The sequence below is a fragment of the Temnothorax americanus genome, unplaced genomic scaffold (genome assembly GCF_048541705.1).
Source record: "Temnothorax americanus isolate GAGA-0224 unplaced genomic scaffold, ASM4854170v1 Scaffold31, whole genome shotgun sequence".
NCBI lineage: Eukaryota > Metazoa > Arthropoda > Insecta > Hymenoptera > Formicidae > Temnothorax > Temnothorax americanus.
This window is the reverse complement of record NW_027509453.1, coordinates 1,477,448-1,497,875: the sequence shown is the minus strand read 5'-3', so window position 1 is coordinate 1,497,875 and position 20,428 is coordinate 1,477,448. Positions and strand designations below refer to the sequence as shown.

The 20,428-nt window shown below is 37.2% G+C and overlaps 3 protein-coding genes across 11 annotated transcripts; 2 read left to right on the top strand and 1 right to left on the bottom strand.

Moving 5' to 3' along the window:
• Positions 1 to 491: 491 nt before the first annotated feature.
• Positions 492 to 1,529, top strand: LOC143901044 (uncharacterized). Its single transcript, XM_077412980.1, has 3 exons — positions 492 to 819; positions 929 to 1,135; positions 1,293 to 1,529. Exons 1-3 carry the CDS (start codon positions 715 to 717, stop codon positions 1,527 to 1,529), a joined length of 549 nt encoding a protein of 182 aa, XP_077269106.1. The 5' UTR covers positions 492 to 714.
• A 462-nt stretch (positions 1,530 to 1,991) lies between these two features.
• LOC143901033 (uncharacterized) lies at positions 1,992 to 11,036 on the bottom strand. Of its 9 annotated transcripts, none has more exons than XM_077412965.1 (6): positions 10,734 to 11,036; positions 10,430 to 10,543; positions 6,878 to 7,077; positions 5,486 to 5,683; positions 4,824 to 4,976; positions 1,992 to 4,191 (listed from the first exon to the last, which is right to left on the bottom strand). In XM_077412965.1, the coding sequence occupies exons 3-6, from the start codon at positions 6,992 to 6,994 to the stop codon at positions 3,670 to 3,672; spliced, it is 990 nt and encodes a 329-aa protein (XP_077269091.1). In that variant the 5' UTR covers positions 6,995 to 7,077; positions 10,430 to 10,543; positions 10,734 to 11,036; the 3' UTR covers positions 1,992 to 3,669. The 9 variants fall into 9 exon arrangements, with proteins under 9 accessions (XP_077269091.1, XP_077269093.1, XP_077269092.1 ...); XM_077412967.1 differs by having other exon boundaries at positions 10,430 to 10,506; XM_077412966.1 differs by having other exon boundaries at positions 10,746 to 11,036.
• Positions 11,037 to 15,223: 4,187 nt separating this feature from the next.
• LOC143900932 (U-scoloptoxin(01)-Cw1a) lies at positions 15,224 to 18,680 on the top strand. The gene is made up of 5 exons (XM_077412722.1): positions 15,224 to 15,397; positions 15,647 to 15,721; positions 17,888 to 18,010; positions 18,350 to 18,451; positions 18,535 to 18,680. Exons 2-5 carry the CDS (start codon positions 15,647 to 15,649, stop codon positions 18,610 to 18,612), a joined length of 378 nt encoding a protein of 125 aa, XP_077268848.1. The 5' UTR covers positions 15,224 to 15,397; the 3' UTR covers positions 18,613 to 18,680.
• The last annotated feature ends 1,748 nt before the right edge of the window (positions 18,681 to 20,428 follow it).

Below are 20,428 nucleotides of genomic sequence, written 5' to 3'. Positions count from 1 at the left end.
CGAAGGATCTCTCTGACTGTTAATGTCTTGATAAACTATCAATTGTCGTTAATGTTTCGCAAACAAAATCATTTCCTCTAATACGCTTGACACAATTATGAAAAGAAAAGTTTCGGAAGTTTTGAAACAAATGCATGAATACGCTATTCGCAATCGCTGCATTGACAAACCGTATATACTCGATAATTTAATACCGTGCTCAATTAATTTAACAGCAGATTGAAAATAAGCGAATAAAGTTAATAACTTAATAAAAAGTTACGTTCTTTCAAATATCATGTGTGTGATTTCCTGCGTCAAAAAAGTCGCCGATCATGCAACAAAGTATTTTTTATGCTTATAAGTATAATATAAATAAAAATTGCCAAATGAGCACATCATCAAGCCGTAAGCAGCGGCATTTGCATCGGGCCTTCGAGGATGATGTGGACGTCTGGCGATGGTCATTGGCAGACCAAACGTGATGGATTTACTGATTCAAATGTACCGAGAATCGGCCATTCATACAATATTCAAGATCTTTTCGCGCAGGTCACTATATAACACCCTTCTGCGAAATTCACATCATCAGTCTTCTCAAAATCCCCGAACACAAAACTACAATCAAACGTCAGCTTTACCGAGGAACCAACCGCAGTGACAAGGGACCACCAGCGCGCTCGAGGAGATAACATAGGAAGGAACACGTGTATTCCGCGATATCTCATTAAAATCATGACGCGAAAGAAGCTCGTCGCCGCGTTACTTCTCGGTCTACTCGCGATAGCTCTGAGTTTGCCTCAACAGCCGAAATCCAAGAGGCCTACTCCAGTATTCAAGGTCCTTAGAGAGACGTCGATATTTCTACATTCTTTTTCACCGGCGAATGCTTCACGGATTATCGCGTGCGCAATTCATGATAATCAAATTTTTCAATCAAATTTTCCAGCAATCTAAAACTGGTGCCTTGCTGCTTCCCGACAACGCAACGCTTATTCGCGAGAATATCGTCGATACATTTTCGTGCAAGGACAGAATTTACGGTTATTATGCCGACATGGAGAACGAGTGCCAAGTGTTTCACGTGTGCATGCCGCAAACAAGGAGCTCAATTAGATGGAGCTTCATTTGTCCCGCCGAAACAGTTTTCAATCAGGTGAACTAATATTTCATACGATAACATTTGACTCTGTGTGTCAACGTATTTTTGAAACGAAAAAATATTAAAAGGGATGCTTTGATATTAAATACAGTGATAATTTATTTTTTCTTGGTTTAAAAATCAGAGACATAATATTCTGATTTACTTACAGGCGACATTCGTATGCACACAAACGGACAGCTCGATACCATGCGAGGAATCGGAAAAATATTACTCTCTAAACGAGAACATTGGAAAAGAAGTGGAGGAGGAGGAAGAGGCAGATCAGGACCGAGGGAAGAAAAATGCGACGAAGATTTTGAAACCTGAAGTGGAAACGCTGTCGAAAAAGTCATCCCCGAAAACTTCGAGATTGCTAAATCGAGAGAAGTTATTTCAGCTTTATTAAAAGTTGACATTTTTTAATCGGCTTATTAAAAAGAAATAGCACTATAAAATGTGATGACTATTATGATTAGCCAATCTCGATTAAAGTATAAAAGAAATTTTAGCTTGCCCCGGTCAAGGATGACTAAACGCTCATTTAGAGTTTAAGTTAATCGCTTATACCTTATAAACTTGCCTCGTAAGAACCTTCATAATGGCTGCAGATAATGCGTAGAACTAAAATTTAAGTTATTGTCACACAATTATTTTACAATGTAAAATATATCATTTCACATAATTACGATGTGAGTAAAATAAAACTCTGTACAGTACTAATAAAATACGAATAAAACACAAATCGTATATTACGTGTAACTATGTGAAAAAATGTATCAAACGTTCATATATGTAATTAATATTATTCATCGAATATATAAAATAAAAGATACTGGGAGGAAAGTTGAATTTCTTTACACAGTGACAATTTCTTTTCACATGTTGCATTCATTTAGATATATATTTCAAGAAAAAGTTAACACAACATGTGCGTGATAATTATTATTAAAGAAGGATATTATACAATACGTTGAGGTAAAAATCATGTAAATATTTTTTATGACTAATAATATATAAGTACAGGCGAAATATACATCTAATACTGATAGCTAACTGCTAAAGCGCACGATACAAGGAGAAACTTTACACGATTGTCCCAAGCCTAAAATGTGTAAACATCGTGTCGCGATAATCTTGCAAACGTGAAGGGAAAAAATCAAAATAAGAACTTATTAGATAAGCAATATATACACGCGACAATAAAGAGGTGTTGTTGGCAAATCTAACTATTTACAGCAATTGATATGTATCGATATTGGTCTTTCATGAACTTAATATAAAACAACTTAAAAAAATATAAAAACTGCATTAAATAACAATAAATTCTCTGTTACTATTATAGGTTTCGTTAATGTTATGATTAGATGATAGATTTAGACTTAGAGTAATAAACTTAAACTAGAAACATACATGCACACGTAAGACAGCTAGAAATAGATCCAAAACCATCGTCCGATTCGTCAATCATCATAAAATTTTCATGAAATCGCACAAGTCGCGACGCGTGAAATATCATCCACAACTCTTGCGTTTCATCGTTTTTCTATTCGATATCTTTGGATAACTAGCTATCATGTCTCGGATAGTCGAGACCTATTTAACTTTTCGTAATGCCGATAAAATAATAAAACAAACAACAATTATACAAACGCACATATTTATATAACAACACTCAGACGATGAATATGTTTTTCATTTTCGAATTGGCGCACCAATTCGTAACGCATACATAGAGAGATGTAATTTTGAATATTAAATAAATGAATCGAAATCATCGATTTGTATTAAAAAGAAACTATGTATATTTCATATGCATATTTTTTATGAGATGGAAAATTGTCTCTTCAGAAATATGATATAGAATATGCTGCATCCGCGATACTAATAAAAAAATAAGAATTATTTACTCGATTACGGTTGTAATATCGAGTAATATATAATTGTATCTGCAACTATTTACATAAACTTATGTATCAATTTTATTATTTATATAGCATGTATGTTTACTAAATGCATTCCAATAAATCTATTTCCATACAAACAAAATATGTTAAATTTTCTTTTTATGTCAGAGTAATTATTCCATTGTAAAAAAAATATATTCCTCTAACTTTAATTTTAAACAACACATGTGTACGAAAACTATGAAATATCTGGAGAATTAAAAGTCTCTGATTGTGTAATATATTGTGAATATATGGATCTCTTTGTCGTGACAAAAATGCGATGGTACCTTTTGAAAATCTAATTGTATAAAACTACGCTCTCTTTCTACCCTGTATTGTCCTTTTAAAAAAAATATTATTTAAGGTATATAATAATCTATTTTACATCGCATTATATAGAATACGAAATCGTATATTTCGAAGTAAGTTTTCGAAATATACGCAAATTCATCACTTTCAAGCTTTTTTATTTCTTCGTGCAAATCCCTTCTATAAAAATTTTTCCCTTTTCTTAAATTTTTTTAATTAAAACTTTATATCTATTTATGTCTTACAATTAATCTATAACTTAATCTAATAAATAACAATAGATTTTGAAAGTTACGCTTCGGAGTCCATCGTAAGGTCCGCTTCGATTTCCTCGGGACTCCTCAGGTCGATCGCGAATCTCTTCCTGGCGGTGTTGTTCGTGGTGATTCCGGTCAGCTTCTCCTGAGCCTTTACGGCTTTAGAATAATTTTCGAAAGCTGCAGCAAGAGCGTATGTCAATTGCCTCGCGTAGTACTTCGATTCGCAAACGAAACCGTGACATTCGAACGGTGACATTCTCCTAAAGTTCTCCGTCTCACGGACGACGATCATAGAAAAGACCCTGGTGTAAACGAGATCCTGTACTCCGTAGGAGATTGTCTCGATAGGATACATTCTGGATAAATTTGCGTCCTGCTTCCTCTTGTCCAGCGGCAGCAAGGCAACTCCCTCCTGGGAGATTACCAGCTTTATAAGAGGAAGCATTGTGTTAGTCGGCAAAGCTTTTGCGGCCGAGACCATATTATCGACGGGTCTTCTCGTGTGCTTGATGCCCCAGAGACCTCTTGCATCATGGGACCCCAAATATTTCACCTGAAAACGGCCTGCCTAAGTAGTCTTGAATACGTAACGCGCGGATCTCCTAAAGATTCTTAAACAAAACTTCGAAATCTTAACGACGCGTCCTTCATTTAACATCTTAATTCTGAAGAAATTGTGCAGAATAGATTAATTAATTTTTTATTTCATTTTTAATTTAAAGTTTTATTTTATTTTATCTTAAATATTAGAAACACTAATAAGGTAATTTTTTAATTTAATTCAAAATTTCCGCATATAGAATTTTTTCTAAAAAATTCATTTTATACTATATGCAGAATAAATAAATATACATTATATATTACATGAGTGTTCATATATTGTTGTTCATATATTGACAGTGTAATTCTGTCTTGACTATTTAATTGGAGAACAGCTAGAGTGAATATTAGTATAAGATAATAAGTTAGGACTCTCGAAATTAAAAAATCGATTAATAGGATGGCTATGAGAATCAGACGCAGTTATCGGTGCGTAGGTGATCAAAATAACTAATTTATTCCAAATAAATTACATTCTCATAACCATTGACTCATAGCTCATTGACTCTCATAGCCATCCTATTATCGATTAGTATAAGACTTTCGAAAAGTTCAATCTCTTATTTGAAAGTTTGAAAATTATACCTGAAATACTTGCGGCAAATCAGCAGACCCCTCGAAAACATTATTGTCGATGGAGAGACGCGACAGCTTCGACACGAGATCCTTCTTCTTATCGTCAGAAGACACCGGACTCTTCTCCTTCTTCATCTCTTCCAGAAAAAAAAACTGATCCTTCTGTTTCAAATTCATATTCCTTAACACGCGAGTCTACTGAAGTAATTATTTTAAGATCGAAATTTTGAAAAATCCAAAAGCGATCATTTGTGATCTAAACAACTGATGATTAAAAGTTTCTACATGGCCGGTATTCGTAGTCGGTTTTTATTTCAAGATTGTCTTAAGTAATGTCTTACGATGCTAATACGGCTCTGCATGATTGGGGGGGGTGACGGCTTAAGATTGTACTTAAGACGGTCTTAAATATAAGAACCGACTATGAATACCGGCCTATAATGGATAGGGAAAAGAATGCGAATGTGCGTAGTGAATTTAAATCAAGAAGAAGCAAAACACGGAATGAATAACGGGATAATTTACAACACGACGACGCTTTGTATTCGAGAACATTGTAATGACAAATATAACGCTAATGGAAACGGCAAATCGATCCTCGCGCAACCAATAATCCTGAGCGCGCCTTTCTACCTGCGTTCTCCACGAGAGAGTCTTAAAACGCTACTCACGGGAACGTTGTCGAGTCGGCAGTGCCTTGTCGTTGACCTAGGCTTAACTTTAAGATGGTACTCCACCACGTTCGGTATGTTCGGCGTGTTGGGCACGACTGAGCCAGAGGCGGTTGACGCACGTTCAGAACCCTCGCTTCCGGTCCCAATCCGAGGCGCTGGTGTCGACGATCCACCTCCACCAACGACTTCCGATGTCTAATTACATTTTATCAAGTTATATAAATGTCGATCTACTTTCATATTTTTACAATGCGCCCCTTAAAATTCTAATTTTCCACAATGTAATTCGCTCTATATCATCATTCTACAAAAATTAAAAAATATTAATGTAATGAACTCGACCGACATATAAATAACACAAATAAATAAAAAATATGCCTTATATGGTCAAAAACTGGAGCTTTTGTGTCTAATAATATTATTTGCGTGAATTTATATCATTTTATCGTCCTAACAAACCACGTTCCGTTACTATCTGTCTTGAAACGCAGTCTCAAACTAAAGCTGGAAAATAGATACAATCACATAATTAAATTAATAATCAATTTAATAATACTAATACAAATCTTTAGAATATAGGATATATCAGAATATATATATATATATATATATATATATATATAATATAGAAAAAATATAGGATATATAAGATACGAAATATACAGAATATGTTGCGAAAAATGACACCAAAATGACAGAGTTCGAAACACTTCGAATTTGGATTTCTCCACTTTCTGGAACGTCTTTATCAGTTCGACCATTGAGAAATGTGATGATATTCATCGCAACAGTAGATAATTTTATCGATAAGAAGAAACGTCATTTTTAGGTGACGCGTGTATAAACAATATATAAGTGAATCTGATCGACGTGTAAATAACGCAAATTAAAGAATATCTTAAAATCTCTACTTCTTAACGCAATTATTGCCGATTTTAGCGATTTTTTAGTATTTATAAAACAACAATTAATTAAATCTTATACTTATTTCTTGTTAGATATTTTAAAAATCGTTGTACGCTGAAAATGCAGTCATAAGCATAAGTCTTCTTTTTCATCGTATTCTATGAGGAAGAACATTTCGATGGCAATAATTCGCCAAACGCGCGTAAATTCGTGCTTGACATACATGTATATAATGAGCTACTACATAACAAACGTGAGTCATAGCAAACGTGATTGTAGAATTGATTATACAATTACATTTGTATATATATTTGTATTGCTAATTACGGCATTTATGTGCAGTATGAAATTTAAATGTGTGTCTCAAAATAAATAAACAAATCTATCTTCCTGTAGATTTATATTAGATGTTAATTGTTACTGTTCGCAACGGGATATGTGCTACAAAAATTATACTCGCGTATACGCGAGTAAAAAACCAACCTTCGGTGGAGAATAGATTAGTTGCTCAACGTTATGAGTTGTATCATTATTAACGGTAAGGATCTTCTTCAGGACATTGTCCGTTCTCTTTGCGAAACCAAAGTCTTCGTCCTCCATAGCTGATTGATATGAAAATATGCCGCTTCTTCCTCTTGTATTTTTTTTCTCGTTTCTTACATCGGGCAGAGATAACAGGCTACCTGCAAATAATTTGCCGATCAGGATACATTTATTCTATCGTGCCGTCCGGAGCTCCTATAATCTTTAAACAGTGAAATATAGAAAAAATGTTTGCAACTCTTCTTACGATAATCTACTTCCGGTCGCGTTCCCTGGAACGCGGCCTCTAGTACATGCGAATAAGACGCGCGTTTCGATGAATGACTCGCGAGTTTGCAACAGACAAGAAGAACTCACCCCGTGTCACATATATAGTAATTATTATTATTTGAAGGTGCGCCCGGACACGAAATTAAAAATGGACTTAACGTCCGAATTTAAACCGGAAAACAGCTGTCGGGCAGCACGTGTTGCACCTTGCATCGTACTGGTTCCTCGGAGCCTCCTATTTCTTCCTTTTTCTTCCACTTCACTGCACCGAACCGTATATTTGTGCTATTTATAGTGAAATCGCTCGGACAAAGCCTCTATTTACAACGTTATGACACAATAAGGGAATTAATAAGAACTGTGCCTATTATTTCGATCCTATTCTTCTCCTATTATACAACACTGTCAATAATAATTATCTATTCATTCCTCGTTTCCCCTGTCTTTATAATTACTCTTTGCCATAATTTGTTAATATCCTATATATTAATTTACGTACTGTAACTTCAATCTATTGTTGTGTTATAAATTAAACAAACGTAGGGGGAAAAAATTTATACAACGGATAGACGTTCACTGTTTTAACTTTCACTGTTCTCTGCAATACGCGTAGCGACAATGACGGGTTTTTGTTCGCGTTTCTGTGATTACATCCCGACAGCGGATGCGCGCGGGATGCAATTGTATCGACGATTTTAAACGTACCGGGGGTTCTTTCAGTCCACAGGAAATGAGTCAGGTGACCGACAGTCAGGCGAGGAAGGATTCATTAATGTATTCCGTCGGTTATAGGTGTGGTGTGTTTCTGTTATTCGGCTTCGCGCGCGCTTTACGAGGCATCCACGATCATTATTTCAAGAGTAATAAAAATTTTAATCTATGTGCATGAAAATGCAGATTTAATATTGTATAAATTACATATACAATCACACAAACCACTATATGATACAAAATTCTTTAAACAAAATCTTATTCTTCCTCTATAATATTTTCTCAGTAAAATAACTGTATTTAGCCATCAAAATATGTGCTACATAAATATGTATTTTAAAAAATTCTACTATAAAAATTTCTCTCTCTCTCTCTCTCTCTCTCTCTCTCTCTCTCTCTCCGGATATACATTACATTTGAGACGGTCATTATCCATGCGCCAGAAATTTTTATAATAAGTTAAAAAAAATGGATCTAAAAGTGGCACAAAAAATAGCGTGTAAAAAAGAAACGTATTTTATGGGACGTCCTGTACGTAGCTGGTGCCTGTACACCTGTCGCCGAGTTACACCCGCGTACAATAGCAGGACTGTTAATGCGAGCGACTATTCAACGGGTGTCTCGCAAAAACAGAATTTTCTAAAATATACGCTTTATGCGAGTATCTCTTATCGCCGTCCCGTAAAACAGATAGTTTGCATGTTAAACCCATTATTATCGCGCACACCATCGAGAAGTCAGAAAAACACCTCGTATAATTAATTAGCATCCGTGTGCATGTGCGTGAGCAGTATAAAGAGGAGAAGGTTCGGGATGCCCGATAACGGTAGCGTTAACAGATGAAATGGAATCGCTGCTCGTTATTACGGTTTCCTAGATTTCCGTTAGTTTCTTCGACGATACTTCGCAGAATCTCGGCCTCTTGTACAATAAGAGATAATAAAGAGAGAATTACTAAAAAGGAAAACGTTCAAAAACGCTCTAATGGCGCAGACAATCGCGCTGCCCGTATTAATATACACGTCACGTTGCACGACATTATATTATAAAGCGCACGTTCTCGCCCACATCGGCGTCGATATTCGCGCTCTCGTCGGAAAGGAAAAAGTCGCCAACGCCGCGTAAATTTATACGTTATATTTGGCCGGCGATTACATCTGACAACGCGAAATCAACCAATTCCCCTTTTCATGCTCGTGGTAGGGTGGGAACCGGAAGCGAGCGCCGCTGGATGTCTGACCGGAAGCTATTACGGTCGTGTCACGAAGGAGATTCTAACGATGCGTGCCACGCATACGTCCTCCACGGAATTTGAACGGCGCGGCGGATTGAATTCGTTGGGGGAAAAGCTTGACGGTGTGTTGCGCCGCACGATTAAATCGTTCTAAACACGAATTCCCAAAAATATAAGCATATGTTTCTTTCTTCTCTCAACGTATCGAGAGATCTCTGATAGAGTAAGCCGGTAGAATCGAACTTAGAAAAAATTGTGCACATATAGAAGAGATCGTTCCATATGGCCTCCGATAAAAACTATCCGATGCCTCTCATTTGCGTACTTACACGCTTCATTTCGCCGATACTCATTTCGCGAGGCGCAACGGCCGACGAATATAACTCAGGTAGAACCGTAGAACGAGACGTTCAGGCAGAGCCATCCGTTCCACTTGTTTTTTTTTTATCAGTTTTCTTCACTTTTGCAATTAAAATTGTTTTGCCACGGCTCGTAAAACATGGCGATAAAACATAGTGTTTCACAAGTTCAAACTTTAGATAGAGAACGTTATCAACGAGATAAGCTTGTAAGATACACTTTATTCATGGTAACAGAACAATTTGAACGTAGTTAAAGTTGTAAAAAGAAACCTTCTTTTTTGAGTCCTTGGATGATTTTTCAATCACGTGTTACTGATTCATCGATCATTTATTCGAAGATTATTTTATGTTGTTTTTTTTTTTTTCGAACAATAACGAAGTGGCGTCATCATGATCATTGAACTGCTTTATCATATCGTTTGTCTCACAGTCAACATTCGCGATAAAGACGACACGCCAGGTGTCGTAGATTTACGGTTGAAATTCTCGTTGCTAAATATTCGACGAGAAAACACGCGCAATTATTCAACGTGAAGCGACTTATCGGTCGGTGGCGCAAACGCAGGGATGCGTGCGATTGCATAAGCGAGACGGGAGCGAAACTATCGGGCGAAGAATTTATACGATAGCCACGCCGAGCGCGGCACCATCGATCGTTAATTTAAACAATAGCCGCATGCTAATTACAATGATCGTCGCGAGCCGTCGGACCCGAGTTGGAAATCGAGTTGCGGCAAGTCGCAACGCGCGACGAAACACAAACGCGATGCTCTTTATCGGAGAAATCACGATCCATTCGGACGAAAAGATCCGATCTGTAGCGATGGACAACGGAATTCCATATCGCTCCCGATTCGAAAACGGTCGGAGCATCAAATATTAAAAACGCGGCGGATTACCTTCAGCTATATTTACCTTCACTTTCCTGCGTTCAGCGACGGTTGACGCACGATTGACGAAGGCACACACAGGGTGCATTCGTTTACGCAGGGCTGCGTGCAAAAACATCATCCGCCGAATGCTGAAAATCTATAGTGCACGTATAACATATGCCGTATAGGATTTTTAGCACTCGGGTGATGTTTCTGCACGCAGCCCTGCGTAAACGAATCCACCCACACACAAACGCGCGTTTTACGCACAGCTCGTTCTAAATCGAGGTGAATTCGATGCGTGGCGTGCGTTTCACCCAGGTGCGATCGACCGATCGCGATCTTACCGTTCGACGCACCTGCGGCGAGCGACGGCGGCGGTGGCGGCTGAAAAAGTCCACGCTTCCGGAAACATCGTCGCGCCGCGGCGCCGGGCAGAACGATGACGCGGGATGCGACGGCGGCGGTGCATCCGCGTGCAACGAGACTCGCCACGGCTCTGCACGGCGTACCCGCGGACCTCTCCGTGCGGATCCGAGACCGGAATATCTAGGAGAGAACGATTGACAGGCACCTGCGGTATGCACTGTCGTGTACGTGCGACTGAAAATGTGGGACAGCGCGCGTCGTCGCCGCCGTTCGTTCGTTCGGAATCGCGCTGACTGATAAAACGAGCCGCGATATAGGCGTGTACGTATACGCACGTTACGTACGCGAATGCCTTTGTGTGTGAGGCCGATACACCTGCAATAAACCTAAGGTGACGCGGGCGATAAGGCCTGACGCCGCCGACATTAATCACAATCGCGACGAGGAAGAGGAACTCTCAGATCTCGGCTTCGAGATCGAGGGCTCTGATTTTGAATTATCACAGAATTTATCGCACAGAATATTTAGTTTAATCATATGTCTGCATGTACATTCATAGATCGACGTACATATAGAGAGAGCGTAGTAATTTTATAGCCATTTGTAAGTTATAACAATTTTTTTGAATAATATTTAAAGTTGCGTCTTTAATATATAGAATTTAATAATAATGGACTCATTAACACTATTGCGGAGCAACTTCCTGACGTTCACTCTCCATCATAATTCTTATTACTTACATAAGTAAAACACAATAAAATTTATGCGACAGAAACAATGCGCAATAGCGGCCTCGGGAATTTTTAATCACGAGAAACAAAAAATTTGGCTGTGTCTAAAATATTGCTATCTTCCGTCAAATCTATCCGTCTCTCTCAGTTTGCCCTCTTTCCATCCTTCATTTCACACAGATATCAATCATAATCGCATTAAGTAATATGACGTAATAAAATACACACAAGATTCCCCATTAATGAGCGTTTATAACTGCAATTAATATGGAACGCTGCAGCCGTAAATGGAAACAATGCTTCTCCCGCGAATTTATAATAACGCGGCATATGTGTCGTAATGCACCAACAATTATTTGTTATATCATTGGATTTATCATCGGCAATCAACGAATCTTTCAGGAATCTCTCTGATTCTTCTTCAGAAACTATCACCGATTCGCGATGAATTATTTGACGCTTGGCGAGCGGTATAATAAAAACGTGAGAATAACTTTCATGCCTCTCTCTCTGTTGGCATCCGGCGACAGGAAAGAAGACGCTCGGAAGTCAAGGCGTTATGAAATTGCGGCAGATTATACCGCAGAGCGCATCGTGCGAAGATGCTGGACGAGTGTCGCGAGAGAGAGAGAAACATTCCTTCGAAATATATCTTCTTACATTTCTCAAGCATAGTATACTCCAGCTATTTTTAGAAAAAAGTGCAACGACGTTTCTAAACCATCAGTAGGAACTTGATTTGGGATCTCAAGAGATCGCTAAGTAACAAATTTTTGCCAAGAGAATTATATCTAAACGCACAGAAAAAAACAAGTATCGAATCAAAACTTATATACTCGTAAGGCCGGTATTCATAGTCGGTTCTTGTATTTAAGACCATCTTAAGTACAATCTTAAGATGTCTTTTTTTAACCAATCACAGAGCCGTATTAGCATCTTAAGATATTACTTAAGACGGTCTTGAAATAAGATCTAATTATGAATACCGGCCGTATATACGCAACAATCTATAATCTTCTTATAAGAATTTTAATTTTTCATTTCAACCTTTTTTTCTTACAATTAGTTGAATTATAGAAATGACTTCATTCAAACAAGTTTTCTTCGTTTAACGCAATACATTAATTATTCGAAGATTATAGATTGTTGCGTATATATGAGAATAAGTCTTGAGATTTGACACTTCTTTTTTTCTGCGTGTATTTTCTATATCATAGACTTTATGTTTTATTTTAGAATCTTTCTCTCGCGTTTTGTAATTCAGAGGTCAACGATTTCTCAGCCTAAATTTAAATCAGGACTATTTTACAGAGTAAACGATGAGCTAACGATGACGAATTATTTAATGAGCGGGAAAGACATTTTCCTCGCTGGTGTTTTTCCAGCGTAATTTCATTTACGCGTAAAAAGTAATAAAGAGATCTTCCCACGGTTGTCACGAATATTTTGCAATCGCTCCAATATCTAATTAGCAGACAGATAATTTAATTAAGAACCACAGTCTGTGCCCGCGGTTTGTGGCACTCCGCATCCGCACGCAACGCGAGCTGCAATACGATCCGTGCGAAATCAGCCGTAAGAAGAGAAGGGATGCGCTCTCCTAGTGTTTGTTTCCTGTTCTTGAAATGCATGCCATTATTGCATATGTGTGTATGTATGACGCAATGTTTTAATAATATAAAAGCTACGAAACGCGTAACGCACGCAATTGAAGAATTGCTCCGTATACAGCGTAAAAAATGTACTATAGATATTTAAAATTTTTCTTTATAGGAGTCTTACAGCTAGCTTTTATAAATAAATGATATTTTAAAAACTGAAAAATAATTAATCTTTCAAAATCTAAAATAATGTAATTATAAAAAATTAAAACGTGATACTTGAAGTTTTTGCTTCTCAAAGGGAAAATGATGGTGCATAATTCATGGCGTAAGTCATCAACGACCCGTAACGGCCGGATGTCTGATTTTCCACCGAGTTTACATGTCAATCTGGAAAAGCTCACAAGTGTCAATTATCCATCGTTAATTGGCACGAAACGCGTTTCGAAAATTAAGGGGCTCAAAGCGGAAGATGCTGACGCACGTGTAACAGAATGCAAATGAGCTCGACCTCGCGGGAGATGCGACTCGCGATTCTTAATTCAGCAATGTATCACAAGGTCATCACGTTTTTAATGCGTTTATGAAGATATTTTCCCGGAGCAGTCAGCCGCGCGCACGTTAAACGAAATACTCGTAAATGTCATCGCTGTCCCACAGATTTATGTCCCACAGATGTAAAAAAGTAAAACGGGCTATTGAATCTCCCTAAGAGAACTTTATAAATTAAAGATCTTGAAATGTCTCCTTTGTATTGCGCAATTATAGCATCGCGATAGATCGCGATAGATCATAAACTCGCGCACGCGCACCAATGTCCAGCAACGGTCATTAAAAATCTCATTAGCGAATACGAGCGTTAGTATATGTTAACAGGTCGCAATACTATAAGATTGCTATTACGATCCAGGGTGAAAGTGTTGGTTGCCAAAACATGAATGGCGTATGTCACATCATGGCATTGTACAATCGCGAGAATCTCAAGAAGCAATAAGAGACAGAACGACGTAGATTCACATTCGTTGATTTGTGTTAGGACGAACAAGCTTGAGCGTTGCGCGACACCGCAACCTTGGATGTATCTCGCACGATAAGAATAACGAATCATTTCGGGTCCGACCTGCTGACGAGCATTTCCGTTTTGCAAAAAAATCTATAATCGAAAAAAAAAAGGGAAAAAAAGGATCGTATCTAATCGAAGAGATCGACGCGTTGATCTCAATCCCTCCAGCGTGGACGTACAAAACAGTAATTAACGATACGATCGCGCGAGCTAAAAGAGTACTCGATCGCTTATGTAACAGAATGATACGTCAATCATATTCTTAGCAAAGTGAAAAAGCACTGAATACTGATATTACAAAGACAAGACTCTGTGTTCGATATGTAATTCCCTTTTTTGTCACTTATATCAATTTACACACACAGTCTGTACTTACAGTACTAATAAAAAAGAAAAACGTCATTGCTTTCTCACTAGTTGGAGAGATGCGAATTAAATTTCAAATTCTTTAATTCATTATCGCAGATGTGAACTGTGTATATTTTTACTTGCATAACCAGTATTTTCCTTAGTCGTTTGTAATTCTAACAGCGGCCAGAATAATTAGACACATAACTCCCAAGTAAGAGTAGCTAATTTATTGAGCGCATCTTGATCAAGTGAGATATCAAGTCTCCTTTAAACTCTTTAAATTGACTGAAGATTTCCACGAGGTGAGATATTGCTCAGAAAAGAGTCTCAGTTAGTACCGTTTTTATTTTATACACAATAAAAAGATCTAAATAAAATTTTATGGAAGCAAATTTCTATGAAGATCCAGATGTGAAAAAAAGAGTAATTATAATAACCACTCGAATTTTCTTGTATTTCGAGGGAGACGGAAAGAAGAGCACAGGTATCACAACGGTTCAAGTACGATGGTTACGAATATTTTCACGGGTGTTAGAGCACGAGACGATTGCGCAAGAGAAGAATCTGCTGCACCACAGAAGAACATCCCTCCTTCCACCGCTCTGGGATCTTCTCTTTCTCCGTTCGTCTGATGTGGGAGCTCCAAGAAAGAGAGACTCTCAAGAGTCCCCCCTTTTGTGTCTGGCTGATGTGTCTAAAGCCATATATATACCACCACCTCATGGAGCCATCCTTTGAGAAAGATACTTTGGAAGTAGCATCACCTTACGAACCTGAAGCAAATCGGACAAGTGCGGCGGTACACGACAAACTGAAAAGACAGGGAACACGGAAAGATAAATGATCACCACGCAGCGCGACACTGCGGACTTAAGGGGATCAGATTTTTTAGAAAAGTAAGCACACATCACTTAATCCTCCACACCTCATCTCTTTCCTACTATAATTTCGGTTACTTTTTATTTCCAAAAATAATAGCAGCACTTCGAAATTATACAACAATAAAGTTAAACAGATATTTGTGAATTTAATTTTACCTGTAGATGTTTGTAAATTTAATTTTATCTGTATGAGATAAACAATTATTTTTAATACACTTTTGATTTAAACATCGATTATTGAGTAATTAAATTTTCAACTTTTAGATGATTTCGAGGTATCAAGTAATAATCTGCGCTCTTTTGCTTTTCGGCGCGGTTTTACTGTATGAAACAATGGCGGTAAGTTAAAAATCTTCCTTCAAAAACCTGTTTTTTTAACTCACAAACAATATTGCAGTTGTAAAAAAGAAATTTGTTTACAACTCCATGAAAAAGATTATGTCTTTGTCACACAATAATTATACAATATGCATGCACGTGTGGTGGTGGTGGGGAATATATTTCGTAAATATTCCACTTTTACAAAACCTAGCAGGGTGTATGAAAATTATCATTTTCATCGTCGCTTCTCACGGTATATCGCGTAACAATAACAGCGAGTGAACCATAGCTGCACGCATCATCTTTCTCTTAAGGTGGTAACATGAAGTAATTCATTAATTAACCCGTGTTACACGAGCATGTTTTCTCGTCCGCGTACGAGGTGCCTCATTAGACGAAAGTCTATTCTCGATTTAATCTAAACGTGTTCTGCGGTGGTATATGTATATAAGTCTGGTGGTATATATATAAGTGCAACTCGTGAATATTTCCATAATGGCGAAATTCTAAATAAACCATGAATTTAAAAAAAAAAGTAACACGTGATTAGCCATATTTTTTGTTATTTTAATTTAAAAATATTCGGGTGACTATTATGAGATAATAATAAATTTATATTCACAAAATATTACAAAATGTTATATTAATTAATTTTAATGATGAGAAGAAACAATACATGACCATTTGTGTGGATTCGTCGCATCCGATCCTGCAATTAACAGCTATAGAAGACATATTTCACCGGAAATGATGAACGCGAAACCGATGAAAATCGGGATAGAGAATAATAAGCCGAGAAATAAAACGCAGCTTCAATGCCACGAAGCTAACAAACGGAAAGATAAGATACTCAATTAATTTATACTATGTTTTTCACTATCCTGCTTCGACTAACGTATCTTTCACGACGTTATTCTGTAAAGACAAAATAACTCGCGATTATTTTCATGTTTAAAACAAAATTTATTTGTCATATCACATATATCAAAATGTTTAGTCTATTCGAATTATTTTCTTCTTCAAATTATACATAATTGTATACATGCAGTTTGCACCGTTTACTTTTTCATTAAATAAGCATCGCGTGGATTTGCTTGAACTTCGACACATGTCATTCCTTAGAAGTAAAAGTGCAACGTAACAGGTGAATCACTTTTTCGGTGCCGGCCTTCTTACCAAGCGTTGGAATCACCAGTTAGATTCGGCGCGTGGAGAAGGAAGGAACCGTACATCTGCATACGTATGTACATGTGAAATCGTAAACACGAGATCGTATACAAAGCCGCGGAGATGCGCATCCGCTAGGGAGAAACAATGTAACCCGACTTCCGGTCAAACATTGGCACGTGCACGCACGTACTGAACGGTTTCGAGCCGACGCGTCGTGTCGCAACTGCCTCCTTATTTTTTCTCGTTTTGACCGATGGCCAATTACGAAAACAATTCTATATCGCGTTCTATTTGCAGCGAAAAACTGGGATAAGCATTAACGTATTTGTTAAACAATGTTAATTAATTTAAGAAATATACATTTGCAGAAAAATTATTTTTAATGTTGCTCTAATATTACATTTATTATAATTCAAAAATATAAATTAGCTGAAATTTCAATCAAGTTGCTGGAGAGAATAATAATCTATTTAAAATCTTGAAAATAATGTTTTTTGAATTGAGCAACTTTTGTAGAGCATAATTAAAAGCATACTTTTATATACTGCATTTCTTTGCATGTAATAATTAATGCAAAGAAATAAATTATGAAATTTATTGACGTAAGTTAATTAAGGCTGAATGTATGTACGTGCTCGCATTAAAGAGAGAGGAAGTCCGATTTACAACATGTATACACATTCATGCCATTGTCGAGATGATATATGTCGAAACGTATTGTTATTGTTCCAACAGAACAATAACAGTGGCTCTGCGTATGGTTATGCTTCTCCAAGTTTCACTGTTTTCGCTAATTGTTTCGACGCAACCACCGAGATTTGCAATGCAATTTAAAACGCGCCCTAAATACAGTGTGACAATTATGTAATTGCTTAAAAAAAAAACTTAAAATCGTATAAGAATACAAGATGCATTTCACTAGAAAAAAAAACGATTTACAAACAAATCGGTAACACCTGTTAGGAAAAAAAAACGATAGTTATCTGTACACGCATAATTATTTGTGCGTTGCAGCAAGTGGATGGTTACACACCTGGCGTAGACTATCCAATTTACAATTCGGTGCCGTTCGGACTTACGTTTACCTGTGGAGGGAAGTTACCTGGTTATTATGCCGATCCCGAGGCCAGATGTCAGGTGCGTCCATATGGTCACCGAACAAATTCTCATTTCAATAATCGAGATTATTTAAATGCGCGTTTCAGTAGTATCATACATTTAATGAGATTGTTGATTTCATTAAGAAATATACTTAAGAAGAGAATTGACACGTGTAATAAATTATTTTTAAACAAACAAACTGATTATTACAAAAAATATGTTACAAAATAATAATCGAATTGTTTGAAAAAAGATATATTTATAATACTTTGTGTAAGATTTTCGGAGAGGTATGTAGAAAAGATTGGAAAATTCATTGTCGATTGATAATTATAACAATCTTATTAATATTCATATTTTTCTTTTTCGTTCAAGGTGTGGCATTGGTGCTTGCCAAATGGACGTCAGTTCAGTTTTCTCTGTCCGAACGGTACAGTTTTTAGTCAAACCACTCGCGTTTGTGACTGGTGGTTTAAGGTACCTAAAAACTATTTAATATAGAGGCACGCAATTATGTCAAATTAATTTCGATACCCTTTCAATTAATTTTAATATTACAGGTCGATTGCGATGATTCACCGAGACTTTACGGCAACAACGACGAGCTTTACAGAGACGTGAATGGAAATAAGATCTAAGATCTAACAATTCCTATATTTTTTATATAAATAGTTGTATGTACATTAATAAACTCTTTTATATATAAGCTTCTTACGAACGCGTAACGCCATCGAAACTATATATAACTCGTCTGCGAAGAGTAAGGTGAAAATAATACGCGAATTCCTAGTTTGCCGATACAGGATGAAAGTAACAGGGATGCCTGCCTTATTTATCGCTGTTAAATAAAATAGAGTTTGCGAAATGGATTAGCAATTTCTTACGGTTTTATAAACTAAACAATTATGTTTTCACAAAATTGAAAAAGTGCATTCATTTTATTTAACCGCATTGTTCCTAGCGCTACGTTTTGTACGAAATTTTCGAGAAATGTTCATCTAAATGTATACTGCAAAAAAAAATCGTAAATTTAAAAAAATACAAATCCTGTTCAACCGAGAAATTAATTGTAAAATTGTCGCGGCTGAAGAAGCGCTCTTTATGGCAGGAGCGTTAAATCAAATTCATGCTTGACAATTTCTTGGCATGATCGGACAATAGAAAGTGAGAGCTCGACTGACCAGTCAGACCCCACCCTCTTCTCTATCTTTCTCTGTCGGATACTAACCGCGATGTTACAGTTTTCCGTTTGCACTTTGCATGCGCGTCTCGTTACGCGGAACACCCGCGGCTCTTTATCCTCCTTTCGTAATTTCGACTCACTGATCCAGGAATATGCTTGATTTTACGTGATTTTAGCATATCACGTTCGCGCAATCGTTTTATGCGAAAACATCTGGGGGATCATTAAAATGCCGACGTAGCTTTTATTGTCGTCGACTCATCAGTCTCGATTATAGATTCTTCCGCATAAAAACGCATTTTTATAAAATCCCAAGGATAACGCGATTAAACGTTATCCCCGTTAAATGTAAGCGGTATTAGTGTCTTAACGATAGTAAAAGTGACGGGAAAATTGACCGGTTTCTACTTTTAATGCGCTATTTACGATGTCCCACCCGATATTGTCGGTTGTACTCCAAAAGTAAACTGAAAAAATAGGAAAATAGTAAATTAAAGTATTAAATTAAAACTCACTGAGGTGCAGCAAGATTTATATTGAAGCACGATAATTGGAGCGTGGAAAGCGCGCAGTTATGTTTGTCGAAGATAATGTTCCGCTATCGCATTAAATAAGTCAAATTAAACCATAAAAATCATTAAGGACAACAACCTTTCTCGACGAGCGATGCAAAAAAAAAACACCTAACTCGATTTCACGTGCTCGACCTTCCGCGCGAAGAAAGCCCATGATTGCGGGTATAAGTACGGCGAGTCGCGATTCGAGCAATAAGAGGAAAATGAAGAAAACGATGAGGAATAAGAAGCGTCGTCCTTGGTGGCCGATGGCCGGTGATAGAGGAAGAAAGGACTCGTGGACTTCTCGAGTGGCCAAGAAAGCGTCGTGGACCTCATATACAGCGGACAAACCTGTGACACGAGGCCAGACGCTCCTTTCTTTGTAGCAAGCAGGATCTTCCACTCGACTTCGAATTATTAATGAAATTTTCGAATCTTTCAAGAACGAACAGAACTCACTTCAGCGTTCGTAATTTATTTATTCGGTTCTAGCAATTAGAAACAAAGGCAATTATATCTGCTCGGTTGACAGCATCAGAGTTTGATTCTAGCGAGTAAACGAGAAACTGTAAACGTGTGTTAATCTGGCAGAATTTTTTTCTAATTTAACTAGCGGAATAAATAAACTTTACTGGTATATGAATGTAGACGTATTGAGATAAATTATCGATTACACGCGTTTCGACGTCCGTAATGCAACAAATGTAGTGAATC

What these genes read in the sequence shown, in the direction of transcription:
- LOC143901044 (XM_077412980.1), top strand. Translation starts at nt 715, where the DNA reads ATGACGCGAAAGAAGCTCGTCGCCGCGTTACTTCTCGGTCTACTCGCG. An exon ending in GGCCTACTCCAGTATTCAAG is followed by an intron (nt 820 to 928) that starts GTCCTTAGAGAG and finishes CAAATTTTCCAG; the next exon opens with CAATCTAAAACTGGTGCCTT. An exon ending in CCGAAACAGTTTTCAATCAG is followed by an intron (nt 1,136 to 1,292) that starts GTGAACTAATAT and finishes ATTTACTTACAG; the next exon opens with GCGACATTCGTATGCACACA.
- LOC143901033 (XM_077412961.1), bottom strand. An exon ending in TAATCTATTCTCCACCGAAG is followed by an intron (nt 5,684 to 6,877) that starts GTTGGTTTTTTA and finishes AAATGTAATTAG; the next exon opens with ACATCGGAAGTCGTTGGTGG. An exon ending in GCCGACTCGACAACGTTCCC is followed by an intron (nt 4,977 to 5,485) that starts GTGAGTAGCGTT and finishes AATTTGAAACAG; the next exon opens with AAGGATCAGTTTTTTTTTCT.
- LOC143900932 (XM_077412722.1), top strand. Translation starts at nt 15,647, where the DNA reads ATGATTTCGAGGTATCAAGTAATAATCTGCGCTCTTTTGCTTTTCGGC. An exon ending in TACTGTATGAAACAATGGCG is followed by an intron (nt 15,722 to 17,887) that starts GTAAGTTAAAAA and finishes TGTGCGTTGCAG; the next exon opens with CAAGTGGATGGTTACACACC. An exon ending in TTTGTGACTGGTGGTTTAAG is followed by an intron (nt 18,452 to 18,534) that starts GTACCTAAAAAC and finishes TTAATATTACAG; the next exon opens with GTCGATTGCGATGATTCACC.